This window comes from Phacochoerus africanus, chromosome 1, assembly GCF_016906955.1.
Source record: "Phacochoerus africanus isolate WHEZ1 chromosome 1, ROS_Pafr_v1, whole genome shotgun sequence".
In the NCBI taxonomy this organism is placed as follows: domain Eukaryota; kingdom Metazoa; phylum Chordata; class Mammalia; order Artiodactyla; family Suidae; genus Phacochoerus; species Phacochoerus africanus.
The window spans coordinates 116,255,923-116,280,426 of NC_062544.1; the positions used below are offsets into that span (position 1 = coordinate 116,255,923).

The 24,504-nt window shown below is 41.3% G+C and overlaps 1 protein-coding gene across 1 annotated transcript; it reads right to left on the minus strand.

Annotated features, from left to right (window-relative positions):
* Positions 1-427: 427 nt before the first annotated feature.
* Positions 428-23,915, minus strand: ACTR8 (actin related protein 8). Its single transcript, XM_047777022.1, has 13 exons — positions 23,653-23,915; positions 20,538-20,708; positions 9,871-9,981; positions 8,868-8,972; positions 8,409-8,582; positions 7,822-7,915; positions 7,475-7,607; positions 5,761-5,914; positions 4,592-4,687; positions 3,986-4,126; positions 2,785-3,049; positions 1,876-2,039; positions 428-780 (listed from the first exon to the last, which is right to left on the minus strand). Exons 1-13 carry the CDS (start codon positions 23,773-23,775, stop codon positions 637-639), a joined length of 1,875 nt encoding a protein of 624 aa, XP_047632978.1. The 5' UTR covers positions 23,776-23,915; the 3' UTR covers positions 428-636.
* Between the last annotated feature and the right edge of the window lie 589 nt (positions 23,916-24,504).

A 24,504-nucleotide genomic window follows, 5' to 3' on the forward strand; every position in this document is an offset into this window, starting at 1 on the left:
CCAGCCATAGCAACCCCACATCAGAGCCACATCTGAGACCTACACCATAGCTCATGGCAATGCCAGATCCTTAACCCAGTGAGTGAGGGCAGGGATTGAACCCATAACCTCATGGTTCCTAGTTGGATTCACTTCTGCCAAGCCACAAGGGAATTCCAGATTTCTAAAAGAAATTTTTTTTCCTATTTGGAATTCTAGCAGCATACCTGAGTCATAACATATATGCACTTGCTATGCTAGGTGAGGAAAAATGTGTGACCAGACGTTTTTCACAATTCTGGTATAGTCACCCACCCCTCATAGTGACATGAGAATGCATGATGACACTCAGAAGTCAACCTAAATGAAGGGCTTCACTGCTTGAAAACTGGTCTATGGCAACAGTTTACATCACTGGGAGTTTGAGACCCCGAGGAGAGGGCAGGAGTATAAGTTCATATTTATTCTCAGATGTCCTGACTACAAAAGCAGCTTATTTTTTACACCACCGTCATGTCCTCCACATAAAAGTTAAAATTCATGTATTTCCATGAAACTTAAGCACCCAGGTCAATAAATTAGAGTACAAACATTCAATAAGAGTCTTGTATACCACGAGGCATGTTTTGTTCTTCAGCAGTGACTTTTCTGTCCACATCACCACACAAAAGCAGCTCGCTCTCGTAGCATGCGGACGCCAAAGCGCTGCCATTCTCTCTGATAAATCCACAGTTCCTGTGTCGTATCCAAACAAGCCAACACTGCTCCTCCTTTCCATGCAATCAGCCGGGGATCCATGTCCTAAGAGAAGTGATAAAGATATTTCATCATAAGCAGACAAGACATGTACTTAATCATTTACCTGAATTTGGAGATTTTAAAAAACCGTGCTGAGTCAATACGTAATAAGCCAGATTTTCAACTTGAATTTAAGACCCATGCAGGGCACAAGAAATATAGACATCTTTCTATTTCAACTGACAAATTTTTAAGTTTTCACTACTGAAGATGCTACTAGTCACTATTTACTATTATTCCAGAGTCAGGCCCCATAGGTAGGAACATATGTAAGGAAATAACTTATTTTGAAGATCAAGTAGAATAAATAGATCCCACAATCCCTCCCTTGGGATTAAAATTACATAAAAATATCCCCAGGAATTGTCAGTGAGATATAAAAAATACAGACACGATCTGTTTCTAAATTCCTGCATTTATGTTTCTTTTCAAGAAACAAACCAAAAGACCCTTGAAGATTACCTTGTCTAAGGATGACCAGGAGATCCTTTTATCAATTTAATTTTATTAAAGTAGGGTTGATTTACAATGTTATGCCAATTTCTGCTGTACAACAAAGTGACCCAGTCATTCATACATACATACATATATATATTCCTTTTCTTACACTATCTTCCATCATGGCCTATCCCAAGAGATTGGATATAGTTCCCTGTGCTATACAGCAGGACCTCATTGCTTATCCATTCTAAATGTAATAGTTTGCATCTACTAAACTTAAACTTCCAATCCATCCCACTCTCTGCCTCCTCCCCCTTAGCAACCACAAGTCTGTTCAGCAGGATATGAAAGAGAGAAAAATGGAATTGCTCTGGCAGACAGCTGAGGACGGTCAATCTACTCCCTGCCCTAGCCAGTCTTTTTATAAAGGTGAAAGACAGTTGGAAGGAACAGGAACTAAAACCCACCAAAGCAGTCCCCTAGTCCAGAGCTCCTCTCCTGTGACCTGCTGAAAGTAATTTTTCCACTTGCTTAGTCCTCAAAAACTCCCCAGATACAAACCCACAGCCTCTAGGATGCTGTGTGTCCACATACAATTAGAAATAACCAACGCTGGTTCATTTGCATACAATATAACTCACACCATGAACAACACACCTTGGGCCTTGTGATCACATCCACATTTTCAATAATTCGCCTGAATGAAGGTGGCATTTTATTGAGAATTCTGTGCTGCAGAAATTCTTGAGCTTTATGAAACATCAAACCACCTCCCACCACCAGGATGGAGCTGTACATCTTCTTTTTGGTATCATCAGATGCTGAAAAGACAGTGAAACCCCTTCCACACTTTTTCTCCACATAAACAACCACCCCAGGCCAAGGCACCACCATTTCTCATCTCTTGCTTGGATAACTGCAAGAGCCTTCTCAAAGCTCTCTCTCCAACCCATTCTCAACGATGCTGCAATGCAGCCAGAGGAACTTCGCAAAACACGAATGTGAATGTGTTGCTGTCCCCACCCCCCACTTTACTACTACCAAGATTAGGACCAGTATCTCTAAGATGGCCTAAAGAGTGCAGTGTGCTGTGTACCCACCACTCCCACAGCCTCATCCTTGCTCCATGCTCCCCAGCCACACTGGCCTTGACACATGTTTCTTCCTCTACCTGGAATGCCACCCACCTGTGACAACACCCCATTCCCCCTTAGATCTTGCTCAAGTGGTTCTTCCTCAAGAAAGCCTTCCCTGCCTCCCACCCTCTACACCGGCTCCTGAGTGAATATCCCTTATTAAATCCCTCAATCAGAAGCTCTTGCAGTCAGTATCCTTAAGTTTAATTGTGTAGCATCTGCCACCGTTGCAGTATCACATTTGTGTGGTAATCTGCCTTGGCTTGGTCTCCTCCATGAGGATCTATGCTCCCCAAGGCCAGGAACCAATTCCTAACACCTGACACACAGTAGCTGCCTGATAATTTTTGAAAGAACATGCTGCAGGGCAACACTATATCCTAGCCCAAACCCTTTAACTGCTCTCTCCCAGATCCTCAGATGTGCTTACAACAACAGTCTATGCTATGGAGGATGGCTTTATCCAGGCCCAGGGCTTTCCCTTCAAACAGTGAGATGGCAGTCTTCCTGGACATGAGTGCAGTGAGAGCCTCCTCAGAGTCATTGCCAGCCATCAAGCAGTCTCCCTGGGAGGATCCCAAATCCACCTCCTGGGAATGCAGTCTTTCTGGAAGATCAGAGGACTGGCCACGAAGATCCCCTTCAAATCCAATGGGTTTGGATGCAGACTTTCGGTCAGCAGTAGCTTTTGCAGACTTTAATTCAATCAAAAGAACAAGCAAATAGATGGTAAGACTATGACAGAACACTGTTGATGTTCTCCAGCTATAGAACCCCCCACTCCCCACCCTACTGCTCTACATTCTATAAAGGCTTATCAAAGGCCTGTCACTGAGCCTCAGAGAGGAAACATACCATAGTATACAAAATCAAGCACTTGGTCCCCACCCTTGGATGACCTGCGTGTGAAGGGTGGTGGGCAGAAGATGAGGATGTGCTGATAATTCCAAAGCAATCCCAGAAAGGCAGAGCAGACTGCAGAATTCTACCACTACTGGTTGGAAACATGAGTGCAGATGAACTTTTCCCCCTTCAAACTCAGTTTAAGTGGAGTATTTCACAGTGAAATTCCTGGACCAGTGGCTGTTATGGATCCTCATTTTTAGACTTATCTAAGCACTTCATGCTCAGCTGTGGGACAGGAACAATGTGTAGAAAAGGTTTACTGCCCTCTTCTTCTATTATGTGCTGCTGTTTCACTAGCAGATACAAGCTTTAAATTGTGTTCCTGCATCAGACACCCTGGAATTAGCTCTGGACAAAGGAATTCAGCTCTTTGCCTATGCCACTCACCTTTCCCGTGATAACTAAAAAGTAGGTGAGATTTTACTGAAAGTACTTTTGGATATTCAAAAGCAGATAATGTACATAAATAACACACACCAAAAGGAAAGTATCTTCACTAAATTAACTTTTAAATGTGTGGATTGATATTCTGAAAATTGGCTTGATACTTGCTGAATAAGAAATCCGTCATCTGGATTTCAAATGTTGACTTCATTTCATTTACAGTCCTTAAAACAGGATCAACTTTAGTACGATGTCAGACTGCAGCCACCACAATGATCCTTTAATTATGGGCAAATCTCTGCAGGGACAAAACTGCCCCTTCTCACACAATTACCACAGACCTGTTCTTGCTTGCTTTGTGTGGCCAGCAGGTAGTGCTCATCATGAGGATCCTCAGGGTCACCCTGGGACCTGTGCTGCAAAGTTGTCATTTTCTGTCCAACGATTCCAAAAGTTGCTGGGTAAAACAAAGCCATTGGAGCCTGTGCATGGAAGAAGAATGACCACCATGGATACTGCCTCCTGAAAAAATCTGATGCATTAAATTTTGTTCTTCAAAAAACATGACTGGCACATCAGATCCTGTAAGTTAAACTGAGTAAGCATTCTCTTTTGGAAGTATCATAATAAGTCAGAAAACTCACTTATTATCAAACTGAATGGGTGATATGACACCATAGAGAAAAGTTCAAAGTAAATGTAAAGTAAGTGCCCAGTAATCTACTTTATAATTTCCTAATCAAATAGTGGCTAATGAAAAAGATGGCCCTCAAATCTATTCTAATCTGTACTCTATTAAGTGTTGGGTTAAATGCTAGGTTAGCGGCTAATTTATAACCAGCTGACATTCTGACCTCATGAGGTTTCCAGCAAGCACATATCCTCTCAATGTGATTGAGCCTGACCAGCTTTCTTTCTGCCCATGGAAATATACACCCATATGTTACCTGGAGTTTTTCATCTCCTAATCGAAACTGGTAAAGAAGGGCAGGGGAATCTGGATGTCGAATCTGAAACTCATGGTCCTGAAGCCCAGAGATGTCCTGATTCCAGGAAAAGATGCTGTCAGTGAATCAGTAAAAGTGCATGTAAACTCTTCAAATGACAATTAAGTCTCTCTGCTATCTAAATCTCACCTATAAAAGGGCTGCCCTACAACTTCCTACCACTTTCACTAGAACTTCATAAATCAAGAGTTCAACTGTACCATGCTTTTAACACCTCTGAAATTTCCACCATTTACATTTTTGTTTTATTATCACCATATACCAATATATACAAATAATGGCCCAAACCAATAAGCAAATCCCCTAGTAACTGGAAAAGTCTACCCTTTCTTATGTTCCTCAAAAAACTTTTTTATTCAAAATCATATTACTTGATTAAGGTTAAAAAAAATGTCTAAAACACATAGCATATCAGAGTTCCCGTTGTGGCACAGTGGTTAACGAATCCGACTAGGAAACATGAGGTTGTGAGTTCGGTCCCTGCCCTTGCTCAGTGGGTTAATGATCCAGCGTTACCGTGAGCTGTGGTGTAGGTTGCAGATGCGGCTCGGATCCCGTGTTGCTGTGACTCTGGAGTAGGCCGGTGGCTACAGCTCCGATTCGACCCCTAGCCTGGGAATCTCCATATGCTGCGGGAACAGCCCAAAGAAATAGCAAAAGGACAAAAAAAAAATATATATATATATAAAAAAATAAAACACATAGCATAAAAAGATAGCAACTCTAATAGACTAATTATTAAATGCTGACTTTTATAATGCTTTGAAAGTACTTCAAATGATGACTTATTAATTATCTGCACCTGTGTATTTACCTGAGGCTATTCATTTACACTTAAAGGTTTATCTTCATCCTTTATTAGAATGATCATAGATTCTAAGGAGAGAGAAATTACCTAAACTCTCTCTAAAAAAACTGTTTTCCAGGGCCTGAGATACATCCTCACAGCTCTGAAGTACAAAAAACTTTCTCCTTAAAAGCTTCAGCCTCAAGGCTTCATCAACTTGGACTGAAGGAGTAGCATTATACTGTTAAAATTCTAATCACCTTTAAATATCTTAAATTTTCCTGAAAACAAAAATAATCAGCAATTTTGATTTTGCTCCCACCTGATCTAAATGACAAAACGTTTCTTTAAGGTGTTGCAGAAGAAGGCAATCCATTTTATTTGTTAACTGGCATTCTCTGTAAGGGAACCCAGCTCGCTGCATCAGCCAGTAAAAACATCTTGACACATCAGATCCACCATATGCCAGACATAGCCTAGAGTTAAGAGAAAAGGGTAGGTGGGTAATCTGTCAGTTAAGAAAGTACAGACGGTGTTTCAAAAACTCAATCAGGAGAATTCTCTTGTGGTGCAGTGGGGTAACGGCATTGCCAACACAGCAGCTTGGTTCACTGCCGTGGCACAGGTTCCATCCTTGGTCCGGGAACTTCCACATACCTTGGGTGCAGCCAAAAATGAAACAAACAAACATCTCAATTAGGCACAGTGAAACATAGCAAATTTCAAGAAATGTTGTAAGAGTAAGAGAATGAAAGGAAAGAATGGATAGATGTGAGGGAGAAAGGAAACTAGCAAAAACCAGTGGTGAGCACCTAGAAGCAGTCATGCTATTTGCAAAAAATGCACAAGAAACAGAATACATGTGAATTCCAGCTCATTAAGTCAATATGTGCAGCATATGACAGATGTTTTCCTGTTTATGCTCACCAGCGATGGCATCATAAGACAACTTACAGGAGAAAATCTTAAGAGAAATACTATCCACTAACTAAACATTTCTGCGATTTGGAAAGATCACTGTTGTGCTTGTTTTACCAGTAGAAGACTTGGGTCCAGTATTTTCCCTATACTATGAGAACCAACAGCATTAGACAGTACAAATTGATGAGCCAAAACAATTCGTTCGGGGAGTTCCCGTCGTGGTGCAGTGGTTAACAACTCCAACTAGGAACCATGAGATTGCAGGTTTGATCCCTGCCCTTGCTCAGTGGGTTAACGATCTGGTGTAGGTCACAGATGTGGCTCGGATCCCGCGTTGCTGTGGCTCTGGCACAGGCTGGCAGCTACAGCTCTGATTAGACCCCTAGCCTTGGAACCTCCCATATGCTGCGAGAACCTCGTTCTAGGTTTTAGAATGCACTGTAACCATGGACTGCTTGGGCCCTCTTTCAAATTTGTATCTATGCCTTAAGAGTCAAACTACCTACATGAGGGAGAAGAAGAAGTAAAACAACCTGAAGAAGCCATCCTGGGAGCACAAACTGCTGCAAAGAACTGGTCTGTGCCCCCCCTGAACGTGCTTAACCATGCTAGGCTCGTCTCAGGAAAAACAAGCAGCAAACCTGCTCCTGAGAGTTATTTTACTAACTCTTCTATCAGCGATGACATAATGAAGGGACTTGACCACCACCAAGTTACTCATCAATAAGAAAAGCAAATACTCAGAATGCTAACTAGCTAGAGAATTCAGACCCGAAAACCTATTTTCTGCTACACGACTTGCCTAAATAAAGCTTTGCTGTTAGTGTGACTGCTAGCTCTCTGCCAGACCAGAGACAGACACAGAGCTAACATACACACTTCCTCTGCACTTTCAGGAGCTGCTGATTTGACTCATATTAGAGAGTCCCAACAGGAAGAGTAAAATCAGTTGTTCATAGCCCTGTTAGAATGTGTACTTCCACAATGTAACCGGTTTCCCACAAGAAACGTAGAATATATAATTCCTTATTAAAAAAACCTTCTAACTTATGGTGCTTTTAGTTGAAAAGGCTGTGTGGGGAGGAGCAGGGACTACCACCTCGCGAGTTCCTCACCTAGTGTTCCGATGAGAGACCCCATCCTCCACACAGCATACGCTCGTCTTCTGGTCTCCAACATCGACAATACAAGTGCTGCTTAAACCACTTCCAAAGGTGGCACACACAGACTCCTGATGGACCACAATCCCTAGCAAGCAAACAGCAGAGGGGCAATCAGTTGGGGAGTAGCAAGGGTCCTAAGACAAATATTCTATTAATGTCTAGGCACCTCTAGGCAAGACCTAAGCACCACTGACCCTCCCACAGTAAGCATCTCCATAAAGCAGTAAATTAGATTAACTCTGTCATGAAAAACAAAACAATCTCATTTCAAGCAGATTTCACTGGCCTATAAGACATACCTGAAAAACCCATCTTCATTAGGATCATATTCACTAATTCTTTCACATGCTGTTTATTATAGATATCAGGAATTAACAAGATACACCTATAATACTAAAAAGAAGAAGGGAAAAAAAAAGATAAAAGGGTTAACACTCATGTCAAGTCAAAATAAAATTCACCACACTTGTCTTCAGAGAGAATTCTCTCTACAAGAGTAGCAGCAAGGATTAGAGGCCCAGAATAAAAGCCAAAGTTCTTTGCTGTCTTTCTGGTTTTATGAAAAAAGAGAAAATAGTAAAGTTTTGTGGGCTTTTTCTCTTTGAATTATTTAAAACTTGTAAAATGAAAAAAATGAGAGACAACTGATGTCCAAAAAAGGTCCAGGAAGAAGGCACGAGCATGAGCAAGCATGCTGACTGCAGAGCAGTGGAGAGAAACATTGAGAAACAAACAGAAGGGGAATTCAGTGAAGAAGAAAAGATATACTCAACACATTAAGGTCGAGAGGGCTTTTAGGACACTGTATTATAAACAACTGAGCACAGTGTACTTTTACTGACAAAGAATCTTAAAGATAGCCTAACAACAAGGAATTCTGGTTTACCTTTAAATCTTTCAGGGGGATTTCCAAGTATTTTTGTATTGCATGAGACCATATTACTTCAATATCAGCCAGAACAGCTGTAAGAGAGCCCCCAGGTCCCTGGTGAATATTTAACTGGCCTCTTCTGATGGGCCAGTGAATATTGTAACAGTCCAATGGATTAACATATAAGGCCTGGAAAAGATGGGGAGATGAATACATTGTTAAAAACTCTTCTCTCGGGGGTTTTCCAGATTCACATTAAAAAATCGAAGGCTAGAAGTTATCATGAACATTTGTTGACTGTTCTAATACTCAGAGTAGAGTATCTAACATCTCAGGACACAGGGTAAATAGCTGGTCCTATGAGCAGGATTACAGAATGCAAGGAAAAAACTAGAATGGAGTGGCAAAGGAAATTAATTTTAGGAAAAGGATCTAGGTTTACTTCTTCTATTTCATTACAAAGAAGTTTCCTACCTCTTCTCCTACCAAAAATTCAGGGTGATGAGATGTGTTTGTCCACTTATTTCCAGAGCAGTGATCTAAAATCGCAGGTCTCATCTGCTTGTTGTAGGAACGTGCCTGAAACAAAAGACCATCAGAAAATTCTCTGAATTCATGCAAGAAAAAAAAAAGGGGGCTGTCCTCTCTTCTCCTTGTTCACAGACCAGATATAGTGGTAAATTTTAATCATAAATTCAAGATATGTGGCAAAATACTCACTGACCACAACTGGATTCTCCTGCTATTTTCCACAATCTTGATTTTTCCTGTGTTATTAACACTTAGGCTTTGATTTACAATCAGTCCAAAATTAATACTGCTCTGCTTAAAGTTGAACACAGATTTATTATATATCAAATAGACTCATGTCCATTCTAAGCAGTATTGTTTTATCCTATTAAAATGACAAATGTGGGAGTTCCCAATGTGGTACAGCAGAAACGAACCTGACTAGTATCCATGAGAATGTGGGTTAGATCCCTGGCCTTGCTTAGTGGGTCAGGATCTGGTGTTGCCGTGAGCTATGGTGTAGGTTGCTGATGCAGCTCGGATCCTGTGTTACTGTGGCTGTGGAATAGTCTGGCGGCTGTAGCTGTGATTCAACCCCTAGCGTGGAAACTTCCATATGCTGCAGGTGTGGCCTTGAAAAAAAAAAATTAAAAGCAGAACAAAAAAAAAAAGAAATGACAAATGTACCAAGAATACAGCTCTCCATCAAGACCCTGAAATTATATTAAGACTCCCAGGCTAAGTAAATTTTCATCAATTTGACATAAGAAACACAAATTATTTAGCTTGCCTACACATTTGCAACACCAATTCAGGTATTCTGCAGGTGGTTAAGAATGGTTTTAATACCTTTTTTAAGGAAATGCCATCTTTAATTTGCATAATGAAATAGGGAAAGCATGTGAATGGATTACAACATAACAGCAGTGGTAAAAGAATAAATCTGAAGAAAGAGTTGAGACTGAACCTGCTCAGGAGACACAGGAATTCGTCTTGTACCATTTGACATCTTTTTAGACCATATTGCTTGATCCACCATTTTAAGGCCATTTTGTCTTTGTTCGTTACTTTCAGGTTTCTAGGGGAAAAGAATAAAATATGAACAGTATAAAGGATGTAGTAAAAAAAGAAACAAATGGCAAAACACTAATTTAATTCAGCAATAGCAAATGTTCCCTTATCAACAAGCAGCATGCCTTTCATCTCTGTCACATGCATTAATCTTAAGAATTCAAGTGGGGGGAGTTCCCGTCATGGCGCAGTGGTTAACGAATCCGACTAGGAACCATGAGGTTGAGGGTTCGGTCCCTGCACTTGCTCAGTGGGTTAACGATCTGGCGTTGCCATGAGCTGTGGTGTAGGTTGCAGACGCGGCTCGGATCCCACATTGCTGTGGCTCTGGCGTAGGCCGGCAGCTACAGCTCTGATTCGACCCCTAGCCTGGGAACCTCCATATGCTGCGGGAGTGGCCCAAGAAATAGCAAAAAGACAAAAAGACAAAAAAAAAAAAAAAGAAAAGAATTCAAGTGGAATTCCTGTTGTGGTGCAGCAGAAATGAATCTGATTAGGAACCATGAGGTTGCGGGTTTGATCCCTGGTCTCACTCAGTGGGTCGGGATCTGGTATTGCCATGAGCTGTGGTGTAGGTAGTAGACGAGGCTTGGATCCCATATTGCTGTGGCTGTGGTGTTCCCCTAGTCTGGGAACCTCCATATGCCATGAATGTGGCCCCCCAAAAAGCAAAAAACAAACAAACAAAAAACCACAAAAAAACCAAAACAATTCAAAGTAACTTATTTATAAATAAAAAAATGAGAACAAAGCCGTCACCATAAGCCAACTATTTGCAAAAATCTATAACCTCAAGTGACTTTTTGACTGATAGGAGCACAGCTACTTTATTTTTTCAAGTATTGCACTGACTCTTCCATATATACCTATATAATTCTCATGTGTTATTTCACCTAATTAACCAGTATTCAAGCTACTGTGATATTGCAAAGAATATTCTATAAATATTTTCGTAAACTGTTATTTGTTTCCTTTCCATTTTTATTCCAGAGATTTATTCCCTAAAGCAGAAGAATAAGATCCAAAACTAAAAATGAATTTTAGATTCTTAGACTGTCAAGTCATATTTAAGCTTGGAAATGAACTTAAGGACAGTCTACTAGTTATGCTGAGAAATGGAAACCTATGACTTACTATCAGAATTATAGAAATTGGAAGTTCCTACAACTACCCTTGATTTAAAACTTAAAAGTACAGTACAAGAAAATGATTGAGATGGCAGAGTTTCAGGACATGAAGCTCATCTCCTCCCCAAAATACGTAAAAAATATATCTACATGTGGAATGATCTGCACAGAAAGTTTACTGAATGCTGGCAGAAGACCTCAGGGCTCCAGTAAAGCAAGAAAACCTCCACATACCTAGGCAGGACAAAAGGAAAAAAAAAAATAGAAAGTGAGAAAGGAAGTGGGATGGGACCTATGATCCTAGAAGGGAGCTAGGAAAGAATAGTTCCTGCACCCTGCTAAGTCTCTCCACCAGCAGGGAGATCAGCCAGAACAGAGAAGGAACTTCAAAGTCTCAGAGGAGAACACAGCAATTGGTTTGTAACAGTTAACTGAAACAGTCCAGCACAATCAGGGCTACTGCCCTGCACTCCTCAGCCCCCTGAGGATACCATCCACCAGTGCAGGCAGGGGCTGGGAACTGAAACTTGAGCTTTGGAGATCAGACTCAGGCAGAGAACTGGGGTTGGCAGGAAAACACTGGGGTTGGCAGTGCAGAAACAGCCTGAAGGGACCAGAGTCTAAGGCAACAACATTTGAGGGTGTAAGGTGAAAAACCCAGACCGGCTTAGGGGCCAGATGTCATTGTTTGGGTGTGTAGAGGGAAGGGGCGGGATCCACCACTACAGCCTTGTGCTTTGTGCACACTCTCAGACAGCAGGACACCATCTATACCACCTCCAGGAGTGATAGCAAGAACAGCTGCTGCCTGGCTCTGGGAGAGGTTGTGGGAACAACTGCCACTGACACCAGCTACCGGGAGTACTCGCATGAGCCACCTGGCAATGAAAGAAGTCACAGGAGCAAATGCCTCAGTTGCCAACTACCAGGAGCCATTGTGCAAGCTGCCTGACTCTGGGAAGAGTAGCAGGAGCAGCTGCTGGTGCCTGGCAACAGGAGAGGTCACACAAGCCACCTAACTCTGGAAGGGGTCACACAAGCTGCTGCTGGCCACCACACACACACTTTTTCAACCCTGCTCCGGGAGCAATCCTATGAACTGCTGCCACCTGCATCACAGACACCACCTCTAGAAGCCACCCACCTCCAGGAGAGGCAGCAAGGCACCAACACTCCCATCATGTGTTCTGGATGCACCTGAGCTACCACCACCACCAAGAACTTCGGTACCGGGCAAAGCTGCCACATGTACACACATGCTGTCAAGGGAACCACAACCATAGAAAGTTAGATAATATAAGAAGACACAGAAATATGTTTCAGACAAAAGGACAAGATAAAAATACACGAAGACAAATAAATGAAGGGAATGATATAGTAACAAGGATCCAAGATCTCAGAGAAAGAATGGAGGCACAAATCAAGAAATTACAAGAGGAGTTCCCATCATGGCTCAGTTGTTAACGAATCCAACTAGGAACCATGAAGTTATGGGTTCGATCCCTGGCTTCGCTCAGTGGGTTAAGGTTCTGACATTGCCATGAGCTGTGGTGTAGGTTGTAGATGTGGCTCAGATCTGGCGTTGCTGTGGCTCTGGTGTAGGCCGGTGGCTACAGCTCTGATTCGACCCCTAGACTGGGAACCTCCACATGCCGTGGGTGCGGCCCTAGAAAAGACATAAAGACAATAAGTAAATAAATAAATGTATAAATAAATAGAAGTTACAAGAAATGTTTAATAAAGAGCTACATGATTTACAGAACAAGTAAGCAAAAACAACTAACACAGTATCTGAAGTGAAAAAATACACTAGAAGGAAGCAAGAGTAGGACAGCTGAGGCAGAAGAATTAATAAGTGAGGTGGAAGACAAAGTGGTGGAAATCACTGCCACGGAAAAGAATAAAGAAAAAGGAATGAAAAGACCGTCTAAGAGACCTCTGGGACAACATTAAAGGTACCAAAATTCTTCACATCATAGGAGTCTCAGAAGAAGAGAGAAAGGGCCTGAGAAAATATTTGAAGAGATTATAGCCAAAAACTTCCCTAATGTGGGAAAGGAAATATTCAAGTTGAGGAAGGGCAGAGAATCCCATACAGAAAACCCAAGGAAGACCATGGCTAGACACATACTAATCAAACTGACAAAAAGGAAGTACATTTCCATTCCAAAAAAGAAACAAAGGAAAAATATTAAAGGAATGTGTAACAAATAACATTCAAGGGAACCCCCATGAGGTTATCAGCTGATTTTTCAGCAGAAACTCTACAAAGCAGAAAGGGGTGGCAAGATGCATTTAAGGTGATCATGGGAAGAACCTATGACCAAGAATACTCTACCTAACAAGGCTCTCATTCAGATACAATGAACAAATCAAAAAACTACAGACAAGCAAAAGCTGAAAGAACTTAGCACCACCAAAATACCTTCAAAACAAATGCTAAAGGAGCTTCTCTAGGTTGAATAAAAAAAGGCCACAACTAGAAACAAGAAAACTATGAATGGGAAAGATAACCAGTAAAGGCAAACATACAGTAAAGGTAGGAAATCATCCACACACCAATGTATCAAAATCAAGAGCTGTGAGGAATGTTCAAATGCAAGATATTGAAAATGCATTTGAAATTAAAGAGGCCAGCAACTTAAAACAATTCTGTATATATTTAGAATGCTATATCAAAAATTCGTGGGAACCACAAACCAAAAAAATTACAATAGACACACACATTAAAAAAAAAAAATCCAGGAGTTCCTGTCGTGGCGCAGTGGTTAACGAATCCGACTAGGAACCATGAGGTTGCAGGTTCAGTCCCTGCCCTTGCTCAGTGGGTTAACGATCTTGCGTTGCAGGTTGCAGACGCGGCTCGGATCCCGCGTTGCTGTGGCTCTGGCGTAGGCCAGTGGCTACAGCTCCGATTTGACCCCTTGCCTGGGAACCTCCATATGCCGTGGGAGCGGCCCAAAGAAATAGCAAAAAGACAAAAAAAAAAAAAAATCCAAATACAACACTAAAGACAGTCATCAAATCAGAAAAGAGCAAAAAAGAGGAAGGGAAGAAAAAAGTCCAATATCAATAAATACAAAACAATTAAGCAAATGGCAATAAGTATACATCAATAATTACCTTGAGTATAAATAAATTAAATGCTCCAACCAAAAGACAGACTGGCTGAATGGATACAAAAACAAGACCTGTATATAAGCTGTCTACAAGAGACCCACTTCAGGTCTAAGGACTCATAGAGACTACAAGTGAGGGGATGGAATAAAATATTCCATACAAATGGAAATTAAAAGAAAGTTGGAGTAGCAATACTCATATCACACAAAACAGACTTTAAAATAAAGAATATTAATAAGTTTCCTGTGGCACAGCAGGTTAAGGATCCAGCATTATCAGTGCAGTGGTTTGGGTGGCTGCTGTGGCATGGGTTCAATCCCTGGCCCTGGAACTTCCACCTGCCATGGACACAGCCAAAAAATAAATATATAAAATAAAAAATGATACAAGAGACAAAAAAAGATACTAACTGATAAGGGATAAATCCAAGAAGATATAATAATTATAAATATATATGCACCCAACATAGGACCAATGCATAATACAGCAACTGCTAATAGCCATAAAAGGAGAAATTAACAGTAACATGATAACAGTAGGGGACTTTAACACTTCACCTTCAGCAATGGACAGAGCTTCCAGTCAGAAAATATATAAAGAAACATAAGCCTTAAAGGATACATTAAATCAGATCAACTTAATATTTATAGAACATTTCATCTGAAAGTAGCAGAATACACAATCTTCCCAAGTGCATATGGAACACTGTCCAGGACAGATCACATCTTGGGCCACAAATCAAGCCTCGGTAAATTTAAGAAAACTGAAATCATATCAAGCATTTTTTTCCAATCACAGTGCTATGAGACCAAAAATCAGCCACATGAAAAAAACTGCAAAAAACATTAACATGTGGAGGCTAAAGGATATGCTACTAAACAACCAATGGATTACTGAAGAAATCAAAGATGAAATCAAAATATTCCTAGACAAGTTTCCTGGTGGCTCAGTAGGTTGAGGATCTGGCATTGTCACTTCTGTGGTATGGGTTTGATCCCTGGCCTGGGAACTTCCACATGCCATGGGTGCAGCCAAAACAAAACAAAACAAAACTAAGAGACAAATGACAACAAAACAGTGATAATCCAAAACCTATGGGACACCACAAAAGCAGTTCTAAGAGGAAAGTTTACAGCAATATAATTTCACTTCAGGAAACAAGAAAAATCCCCAATAAACAACCTAAACTTAAACCTAAAGCAACTAGAGAAAGAAGGACAAAACTCGAAGTCAGTAGAAGGAAAGAAATCATAGAGATCAGAGCAGAAATAAATGAGATAGAGAGGAAGAAAATAACAGAAAAGAACATTAAAACTAAAAACTGGTTCTTTGAAAAGATGATCAAAACTGACAAACCCTTAGCCAGACTCATGAAGACAAAATAGGGAGAGGGTTCAAATCAATAAAATTAGAAACAAAAAAATAAATAAATAAATTACAACACACCACAGAAACATAAAGGATCATAAAAGATTACTTACTACAACCAACTATATGCCAATAAGATGGACAACCTAGAAGAAATGGACAAACTCTTACAAAGGACAACCTTCCAAGACTAAACTAGGAAGAAACAGAAAATATGAAGAGAAAAATCACAAGTACTGTATTTGAAATTGGGATTAAAAACTTCCAAAAAACAAAGGTCCAGGACCAGACAGCTTCACAGGTGAATTCTATTAAACATTTAGAGAAGAGTTAACATCCATTCTTCTGAAAGTCTTCCCAAAAACGGCAGAGGAAGGAACTTTCCAAGCTCATCCTATGAGATCACCATCACTCTCATACCAAAATGACACAATGACACCACAAGAGAAAATTACAGGCCAATATCACTGATGAAAATAGATGCGAAATCCTCAACAAAATACTAGCAAACTGAATAAAAGAACTTTATTTTTTATTTTTTGGCTTTTAGAGCCACACCCATAGCATATGGAAGTTCTACAGCTGCCAGCCTATACAGCAGAATCTGAGCTTCACCACAGCTCACGGCCTTGCCGGATCCTTTAACCCACTGAGCAAGGCCAGGGATCAAATCCGCATTCTCATGGGGACTAGTCGGGCTCATTACCACTGAGCCATAACAGGAACTCCATAAAAGGATTACATTAAAAGGACAGTACACCATGATCAAGTGGGATTTATCTCAGGGATTCAAGGACTTTTCAGTATCTGCAAATCAATCAGTGTTATATGCCACATCAACAAACTGAAGAAGAAAAACTACATGGTCGTCTCAAGAGATCCAGAAAAAGCTTTTGCCAAATTCAACACCAATTTATAATAAAAATTCTTCAGAAAGTGGGCAGAGAGGGAACCCACCTCAACATAATAAAGGCCATGTATGACAAACCCACAGCTAAATCATTTTCAAAGTTGAAAAGTGAAAGTAATTCCACTAAGATCAGAAATAAGACACAGATGTCCACTCTAACCACTTTTTTTTCAACACAGTTTTAGAAGTCCTAGCCATGGCAATCAGAGAAGAAAAAGAAATATAAGGAATCCAAGTTGGAAAAGAAGTAAAACTGTCACTGTTCGTAAAAGACATGGTACTATACATAGAAAATCCTAAAGTTGATACCAGAAAACTGTTAGAGCTCACATCAATGAATTCAGTAAAGTTTCAGTATACAAAGTTAATACACAGAAATCTCTTGCATTCTTATGTACTAACAATGAAAGATGAGAAAAAGAAATTAAGCAAACAATCTCATCTACCATCATATGAAAGGGAATAAAATACCTTAAATAGGCAAATGACCTGTACTCTGAAAGTACAGAGTATGCAGATGAAGGAAACTGAAGAAGACACAAACAAATGGAAAGTAAAACCATGTTCTTGGATTAGAAGAATCAATATCGCCAAAATGATGATACTATCTGAGGCAATCTACCAATTCAGGGCAATCCCTATTAAATTACCAATGGCATTTATTACACAACTAGAACAATTTAAAAAATTATATGGAAACACAAAAGACCCTGAATAGCCAAAGCAATCTTGAGAGAGGAGAACAGAGCTGGAGGAATCACATTCTCTGACTTCAGACTACACCACAAAGCTACAGTCATCAAAATAGTATGGTACTGGCACAAAAACAGAAATATACATCACTGCAGCACTGGTGCTATAGTGGTTAGCATAGCTGCCTTCCAGAAATATAGATCAGTGGAACAGGATAGAAAGCCCAGTAATATATCTATGCATTTATGGTCAACTAATCTGTGGCAAAGGAGGCAAGAATAAACAATGGAGAAAAAACAATCTCTTCAATAAGTGGTTCTGGGAAAACTGGACAGCTACATGTAAAATGATATAAGGAGTTTCCATTGTGGCTCAGTGGAAACAAATCTGACTAAGATCCATCAAGACGCAGGTTTGATCCACAGCCTTGCTCAGTGGGTCAAGGAGCCAGCATTGCCATGAGCCGTGGTATAGGTTGCAGATGTGGCTCAGATCTGGCATTGCTGTGAGCCTTGTGTAGGCCGGCAGCTATAGCTCGATTCAACCTCTAACCTGGGAACCTCCAAATGCCATGAGTACGTCCCTAAAAAGACAAAAAAAAAAAAAAGAAAGAAAGAAAGAATTGAAGTAAGAACTCTAACACCATACACAAAAATAAACTCAAAATGGATTAAGGACCTACATGTAAGACCAGACACTATGAAACCCTTCCAGAAAAACATAGGCAGAACACTCTTTGACATAAATAGCAGCAACATCTTTTTTTTTTTTTTGTCTTTTTTAGGGCCACACCCATGGCATATGGAGGTTCCCAGGCTAGGGGTCTAATTGGAGTTGTAGCCGCAGGCCTACACCAGAGCCACAGCAACGCGGGATCCGAGCCACATCTGCGACCTACACCACAGCTCATGGCAACACCGGATCCTTAACTCACTGAGCAAGGCCAGGGATCAAACCTACAAACTCATGGTTCCTAATCAGATTCATTAACCACTGAGCCACAATGGGAGTTCCAGCAATATCTTTTTTGATCCATCTCCTAGTGTAGTGAAAACATAAACAAAAATAAACAAATGGGACCTAATTAAAATTAAAGGCTTTTGCCCAGCAAAGGAAACCACTAAAAAAACCAAAATGACAACCCACAGAATAGGAGAAAAATCTCTGCAAATGAAGTGACTGATAAGGAATTAATCTCCAAAATGTACAAATGGCTCATCCTGCTCAATATCAAAAAACAAACAAGCCAATTGAAAAATGGGGAGAAGATCTAAATGGACATTTATCCAAAGAAAACAGACAGATGGCCAAAGAGCACATGAAAAGAAGCTCAACCCACTAATTAAGAGAGAAATGCAAATCAAGACTATAATCAAATATCACCTCTAACCACTAAGAATGGCCACCATCAAAAAGTCTACAAACAATAAATGCTGGAGGAGTGGAGAAAAGGGAACCCTCCTAGAGAGTTGGTGGGAAGGTAAGCTGGTGTAACCACTAAGGAGAACAGTATGGAGGTTCCTGTGAAAACTCTACAGAACTACCATATGACCTAGCAATCCCACTCTGGGGCATATATCCAGAGAAAGTCATAATTTGAAAAGACACATGCACCCCAACGTTCACAACAACACTATTTACAACAGCCAAGATATGGAAACAACCTAAATGTCCATCAACAGAGGATCAGTAAAGAAGCTGTGGTACATACACACAATGGAATATTTTTTAGCTATAAAAAAGAATGAAATAATGCCACTTGCAGGAATGTGGATGGACCTAGAAATTAACATACTAAGTGAAGTCAGTCAGACAGACAAGTATCATATGATATCATTAATATGTGGAAACTAATAAAAATGATACAAAAGAACTTATAAAACTGAAACAGACTCAAATATTTTGAAACCAAACTTAAAAAGGGGGAAACGTGGGGGACAGAGATACATTAGGATATTGGGATTAACATATACACACTACTATACATAAAGTAGATACTGTATAGCACAAGGAAATTACTCAATGCCGTGTAATAACCTATATGGGAAAAGAATCTGAAAAGGAATGGATATATGTATAACTGATTTACTTTGCTGTGTACACCTGAAACTAACACAACTTTGCAAGGCAACTATACTCTAAATTTTTTAAAAATTAGAAATAAAAAATGAAACCATCTAAAGAAATTGGGAAAAAACTGAATTACAATGCAGTACACACATTTAACATCTAACATAAAAACTTCTCCTCTATCACTTAGACAATAGAATGTTTACTGCATCCTAGGTAATGCTTACTCTAAGAAAATACTTCTTTTTGCCTTTAAATCATGATTCGATCTAAGATTGTGACAAGTGCTTATTGTTGCAATTCAATTTGCTTACAGACTGAAAATAGAAGCTCAATTTAAACTCTAAGTATGGGAGTTTACATTGTGGCTCAGTGGTTAACGACTCCGACTAGGAACCATGAGGTTGCAGGTTCGATCCCTGGCCTTGCTCAGTGGGTTAAGGATCTGGGGTTGCTGTGAGCTGTGGTGTAGGTCACAGATGCGGCTCGGATCCTGCACTGCTGTGGCAGAGGCCAGCAGCTACAGCACTGATTTGACTCCTAGCCTGGGAACCTCCATATGCCATGGGAGTGGCCCAAGAAATGGCAAAAAGACAAAAAAAATTAAAAATAAAAATAGGAGTTCCCGTCGTGGCACAGTGGTTGACGAATCCGACTAGGAACCATGAGGTTACAGGTTCAGTCCCTGCCCTTGCTCAATGGGTTAATGATCTGGCGTTGCCGTGAGCTGTGGTGTAGGTTGCAGACGCAGCTCGGATCCCGCGTTGCTGTGGCTCTGGCGTAGGCTGGTGGCTACAGCTCCGATTGGACCCCTAGCCTGGGAACCTCCATATGCCACGGGAGCGGCCCAAGAAATAGCAACAACAACAACAACAACAAAAGACAAAAAAAATTAATAAATAAAAATTAAAAAAATGTAAACTCTAAGTATCTGGAAGATAAAGTACGGCATGTGACTAAGAGACACCTGAATGCATCAATTTAAGTGAGTTATGATTTTGTATTTTCAACTAACGATCACCTTCATCAATACCCAATTCACCTTGATGGGTTAAAAAACTGGGCTTACTTTTGTTAAAATTATTTCTGTACACTCTACAATTGCTAGCTCAGATAAAAAATGATATTTATAACCCTGAATGATGTTGGTATTTTAAAATACATTAAAGCTATGAAGACATTGTTCAAGATTACAGTGCACAATGAGTATCTAAGCCCTCCCAAGGAGACAACCCTTGGCTTTCTCTCCAGGTCCTCCCTTTCTGACTTACTTACATTTAGTCCTTCCCTTAGGAGCCAGTTGTCCTTATATAGAGGCTGCCCTTGTTGTTTATGTCTTCGTGCAATGATGTGAGGAATGCTGGCAGGAAGCGTGTCTGTGGCTCGACCAATCCTCAGAGTTGTTGAACCTGGATGTATGACAACGATGAAGTTGCTCTGGATTTGCTGCAAATATAAACATAGAAGTGTGACTTCAGTAAATGACATGCAGATAACAAATTAAATAACAGCTAACTGTCAAGACTAAGAAGTTAGTTTCCTGTAGTGACTATCAGACTCAAAGTATCAAAATAACTTAGTCAAGGGAGTTCTCTGAAAGGCTTCCAATTACTGCTCTGCTTGAATGAAAACTCATTTTATATCTGTGTTCCCGAGATCTGACTCATGGTACATAGGTCAACAGATATTTGTTTAAATGAATGAAACCTAATTACCCAGGGCAAATTAACCTATGCTTTTTGGTATTTCTGTGCCAAACACCATGGGTACAATGGTGACCAGTTCAAAGTCCCAACTGCCAGAGAACTTTTCATTTACTAGGAATGACAGTTAAAGAAGGAATAAGAGTATGGGGAACACCATATTTCATGAAGTGCTGGGTTCCCTAAATCTGAATCACCTAAAGATCCTGTTTAAAAAGAAAAAGACTCTGAACCTTCACTATAAATTTTCTGATTCAGAATCTCCAGGCAATTTCCACAGTGTGGTGCATATCACATCCACCTCACAGAATCTCCAGGGAGAGAGAGCCTAAGAACCTGCAATTTACAAAAGACCCTGAGATAATCAGTATGACTGATCAGATATGACAGCACTGTTTGAGAGGGTAAGGGAAGAAATTAAGAGAATTGCTGTTTTGTAATGCTGGAAAGTAAGGCTTTAGACATGGACCACTTCTGAGGATATTCATAAACTGTGTTTTGGTCACTGTCTTTAAAAACACTTTATCAGTTCTCTGCTTTTTACCTAATGTGGCAAGAGTTTGGGATTAAAAAGCCAGAGTTCATGATTCCATCCTCGTGGGTCAGAAAGCTTTGCTTCATGTCACCATCCTTTCTTGGAAGACAGTGAACAAAGACTGACACAAATCAGGACAGTGGAGTGATGGCTGTGGGCTTTTAGATCCATAATTCTCAAGGGGGCAGAATTTAACCTGAATCACTGGAGAACCTTTACTACACAGACCTGCTGAGAGACCCAGAGTTTCAGGAGGGGTCAGGGAAGAAGGGACTCTGACAATCCCTTTGACAAGAGGATGCCTCTGTTGAGAACCATCTTCCCAGCATGACTCCTCAGTCAGCAACTACTCTGCCCTGCCCTTAAGCTACAGCTGTGTCTTCTTGGCTTGTATCCATGTAAAATATTTGCCTAACTTACAGACAAGGTACAGTACAGAACCTTCAAGATCAAGACCCTGCCTATTCTCTAACCTTCTTCTAGAGCCAATTCCTTTTCAGTTTCTTTAATCTTCCTAATCCAGATATCTCCCGATTTCTTAGCTCACCAGGCTGACATTCAGGCCTTCACAAAGGTAATTCCCTTTGCCAATAATATTCTTTCTCTCTGTTAAATCTTACCCCGTTTTGAGGATAAACGTCACCAGACCAGGTTTGTTTGTCGTCCTGCAATGTAATATTATGGCTTTCCTTCTTTTCATGACACTTGTCATTCTTGTATTATTTACTGTCTGTTCTCCCAGCAAACAAAACCTTCATGTAAGAAGGGACTACTGGAGTTCTTTGGCGGCACAGTGAGTTAAGGATTTGGCATTGTCACTGCTGTGGCAAGGGTTCAATCCCTGGCCTGCAGGCACAGCCCAAAAAAAGGGTGGGAGGGGACGACTACTGTCTTATTCACTATTCTATGTATGACACACAGGAGCCTTCAGCCTAGTAGGTATTTGTTGAACGGCCATGGCACCACTTCCACATGTTATGGTGCTATGCAATATAGTTCTCAGGATTTTATGTGCTATGGCAGGCAACATTTATGCAGCAGACTGAGTTAAAGAGATGAGGCTGCTTGCCATTAGGGACACCTGTACCTCATTACTGGTACACAGGTTGCAGCATGCTGACTGGGAAGCTTCGGGGGAGTAAATGTAGTTTTCTAAAGTGTGGACACTTTTTAATATATCTACTTTGATGTAACAGAAAATAAGGAGCTAGTACATCCCTCTCATCATTTCCTGAATATTACTGCTTTATGTAAGAGTGAATAAAAAAGTTTCTCAACAAGTAATGGTATAGGTACCACAGATATGGAAAATCCAAAAGGTGTTACATAACTAATGGCAGTTCAGCAAATGTTGCTATACTGCCTAAGGGTCTAGGCTCTGGATTCACAGATCTGAAGTCAAATTCAGACTGTGCCACTTCCTTGCTCTGATGAAGTTCCTACCTCAGGGAGTTATTGTGAGGATTAAATGAGTTAATCATGTAGCTCTTCCAAAATTCTCTACTACCTTCAGAAGAGGCCAGACTCTGGATTATATGACCCCAATGATACTGCCCCTATTATGATCTCCAATCTGTCTTGCTCCCTTCTTCCTCAATTCCACACATCTTGAGCTCCACCATTTCAAAAGCTCTCTTGGCTCAGGTGTCTAGCACGCTGTTAGTCCAAGTGTCACCTCCATTGAAGAAACAGTTCCTGACCGTGAGGCCTGGAGGAGATACATGCTGTGTACCCAATACTTCGCCCTCTGGTCCTATGCACTTGCCCATCCTACAGCATACCCTAATACTGCCCTACTCTCTCCTCACAAAGCGGGAGAGTCCTAAACGGTGGTAAATAGCAAGGCCCTTACCCACCATCCAGTCTGCCCCCTCAGCTGACTGGGAAGGTGACAGCCCTGTCCTGGTTTTAGGGCCGGGGAGGCTGGCGGTCGCACAGCCGCTGGTGGGCGTGGGCAGTGGGACGCAGTCAGTTACTGGGCCGTCTGCCCTGTGGCCCCGGAGCCTGCGAAGAAAGACCTCCCGCACCACCCACGAGGGTAGGGGCCCGGAACCTCGCGTCAGAAGCGAGCCAGCTTCCTCCCCTTGTCCCGCTCCGCGGCCTTCCGCCCCCGCCCAGAAGCCGAGTCCGAGGCCCGCCCCCAGCGCCCCACCTCCTGCAGCGACTCCGGCACCAACGCGGGCACGATGGGTCGCTTCACGCCGCGCTGTTCCTTCTCCTTTTCCCCACCCTTCTCCTTTCCGTTCTCTGCGTCCCCTTTCTCCGCCTGGGTCATCTTGGCCGCGGACGCCTCCCTAGCTCGAGCCTCAGGGTCGCGCCCCCGACTGGCAAAAACAAGCCTCCACAAGAAGGAGCAATCTCCCAGCGACCTGCCCACAGCCAAGATGGCCTCCGGGAGTCGGCCCAAAGGCTTCTGGGAAAGCGGAAGGGCGGAGCTGTCCGGAGGAGGGCGGGGTGAGCTGGATTGGGTGGATAATGGATGCTGTGATTGGTCCTCGCTGTAGCTTGCCCGCCGCGGACTTGTTTTTGTTTTGCGCGCTTGCTGCTACTAGCTGCTTCTTTCGTCCTCTTACGTGTGCCCTCTGAGACGCCATACGTAATACAAGTTCCCTCCGTACATCACTGGCTGTGCTCTGATACTAGGATTTTTTTGGAGTTAGGGCTCCTATGTACTCCTTAGATCACTTTATCCAGTTTCATAGCTTTAAAGAATGAAGATAGCTCTCAAATATGTAGCTCTCAAATATGTATTTCCAGTTTGGATCGTTCCCAGAGATCCAGACTGGTAAACAACCGCTTATTTAGGATCTCCACTTAGATATCTACAAAGCATTGCATTAAATATAGCCAAAATGGAACTCCTTATCCCCACCTCCTGAAAAATGTTGACTTCCACATTCACCATCTCAGTGTTTCACTGTTTCTTCAGTTGTCTACATCTACATCAAGATCTATCAACAAATCCCAGTTTCTCAAATGTCTTGAATGCCTCCATTCCTACTGC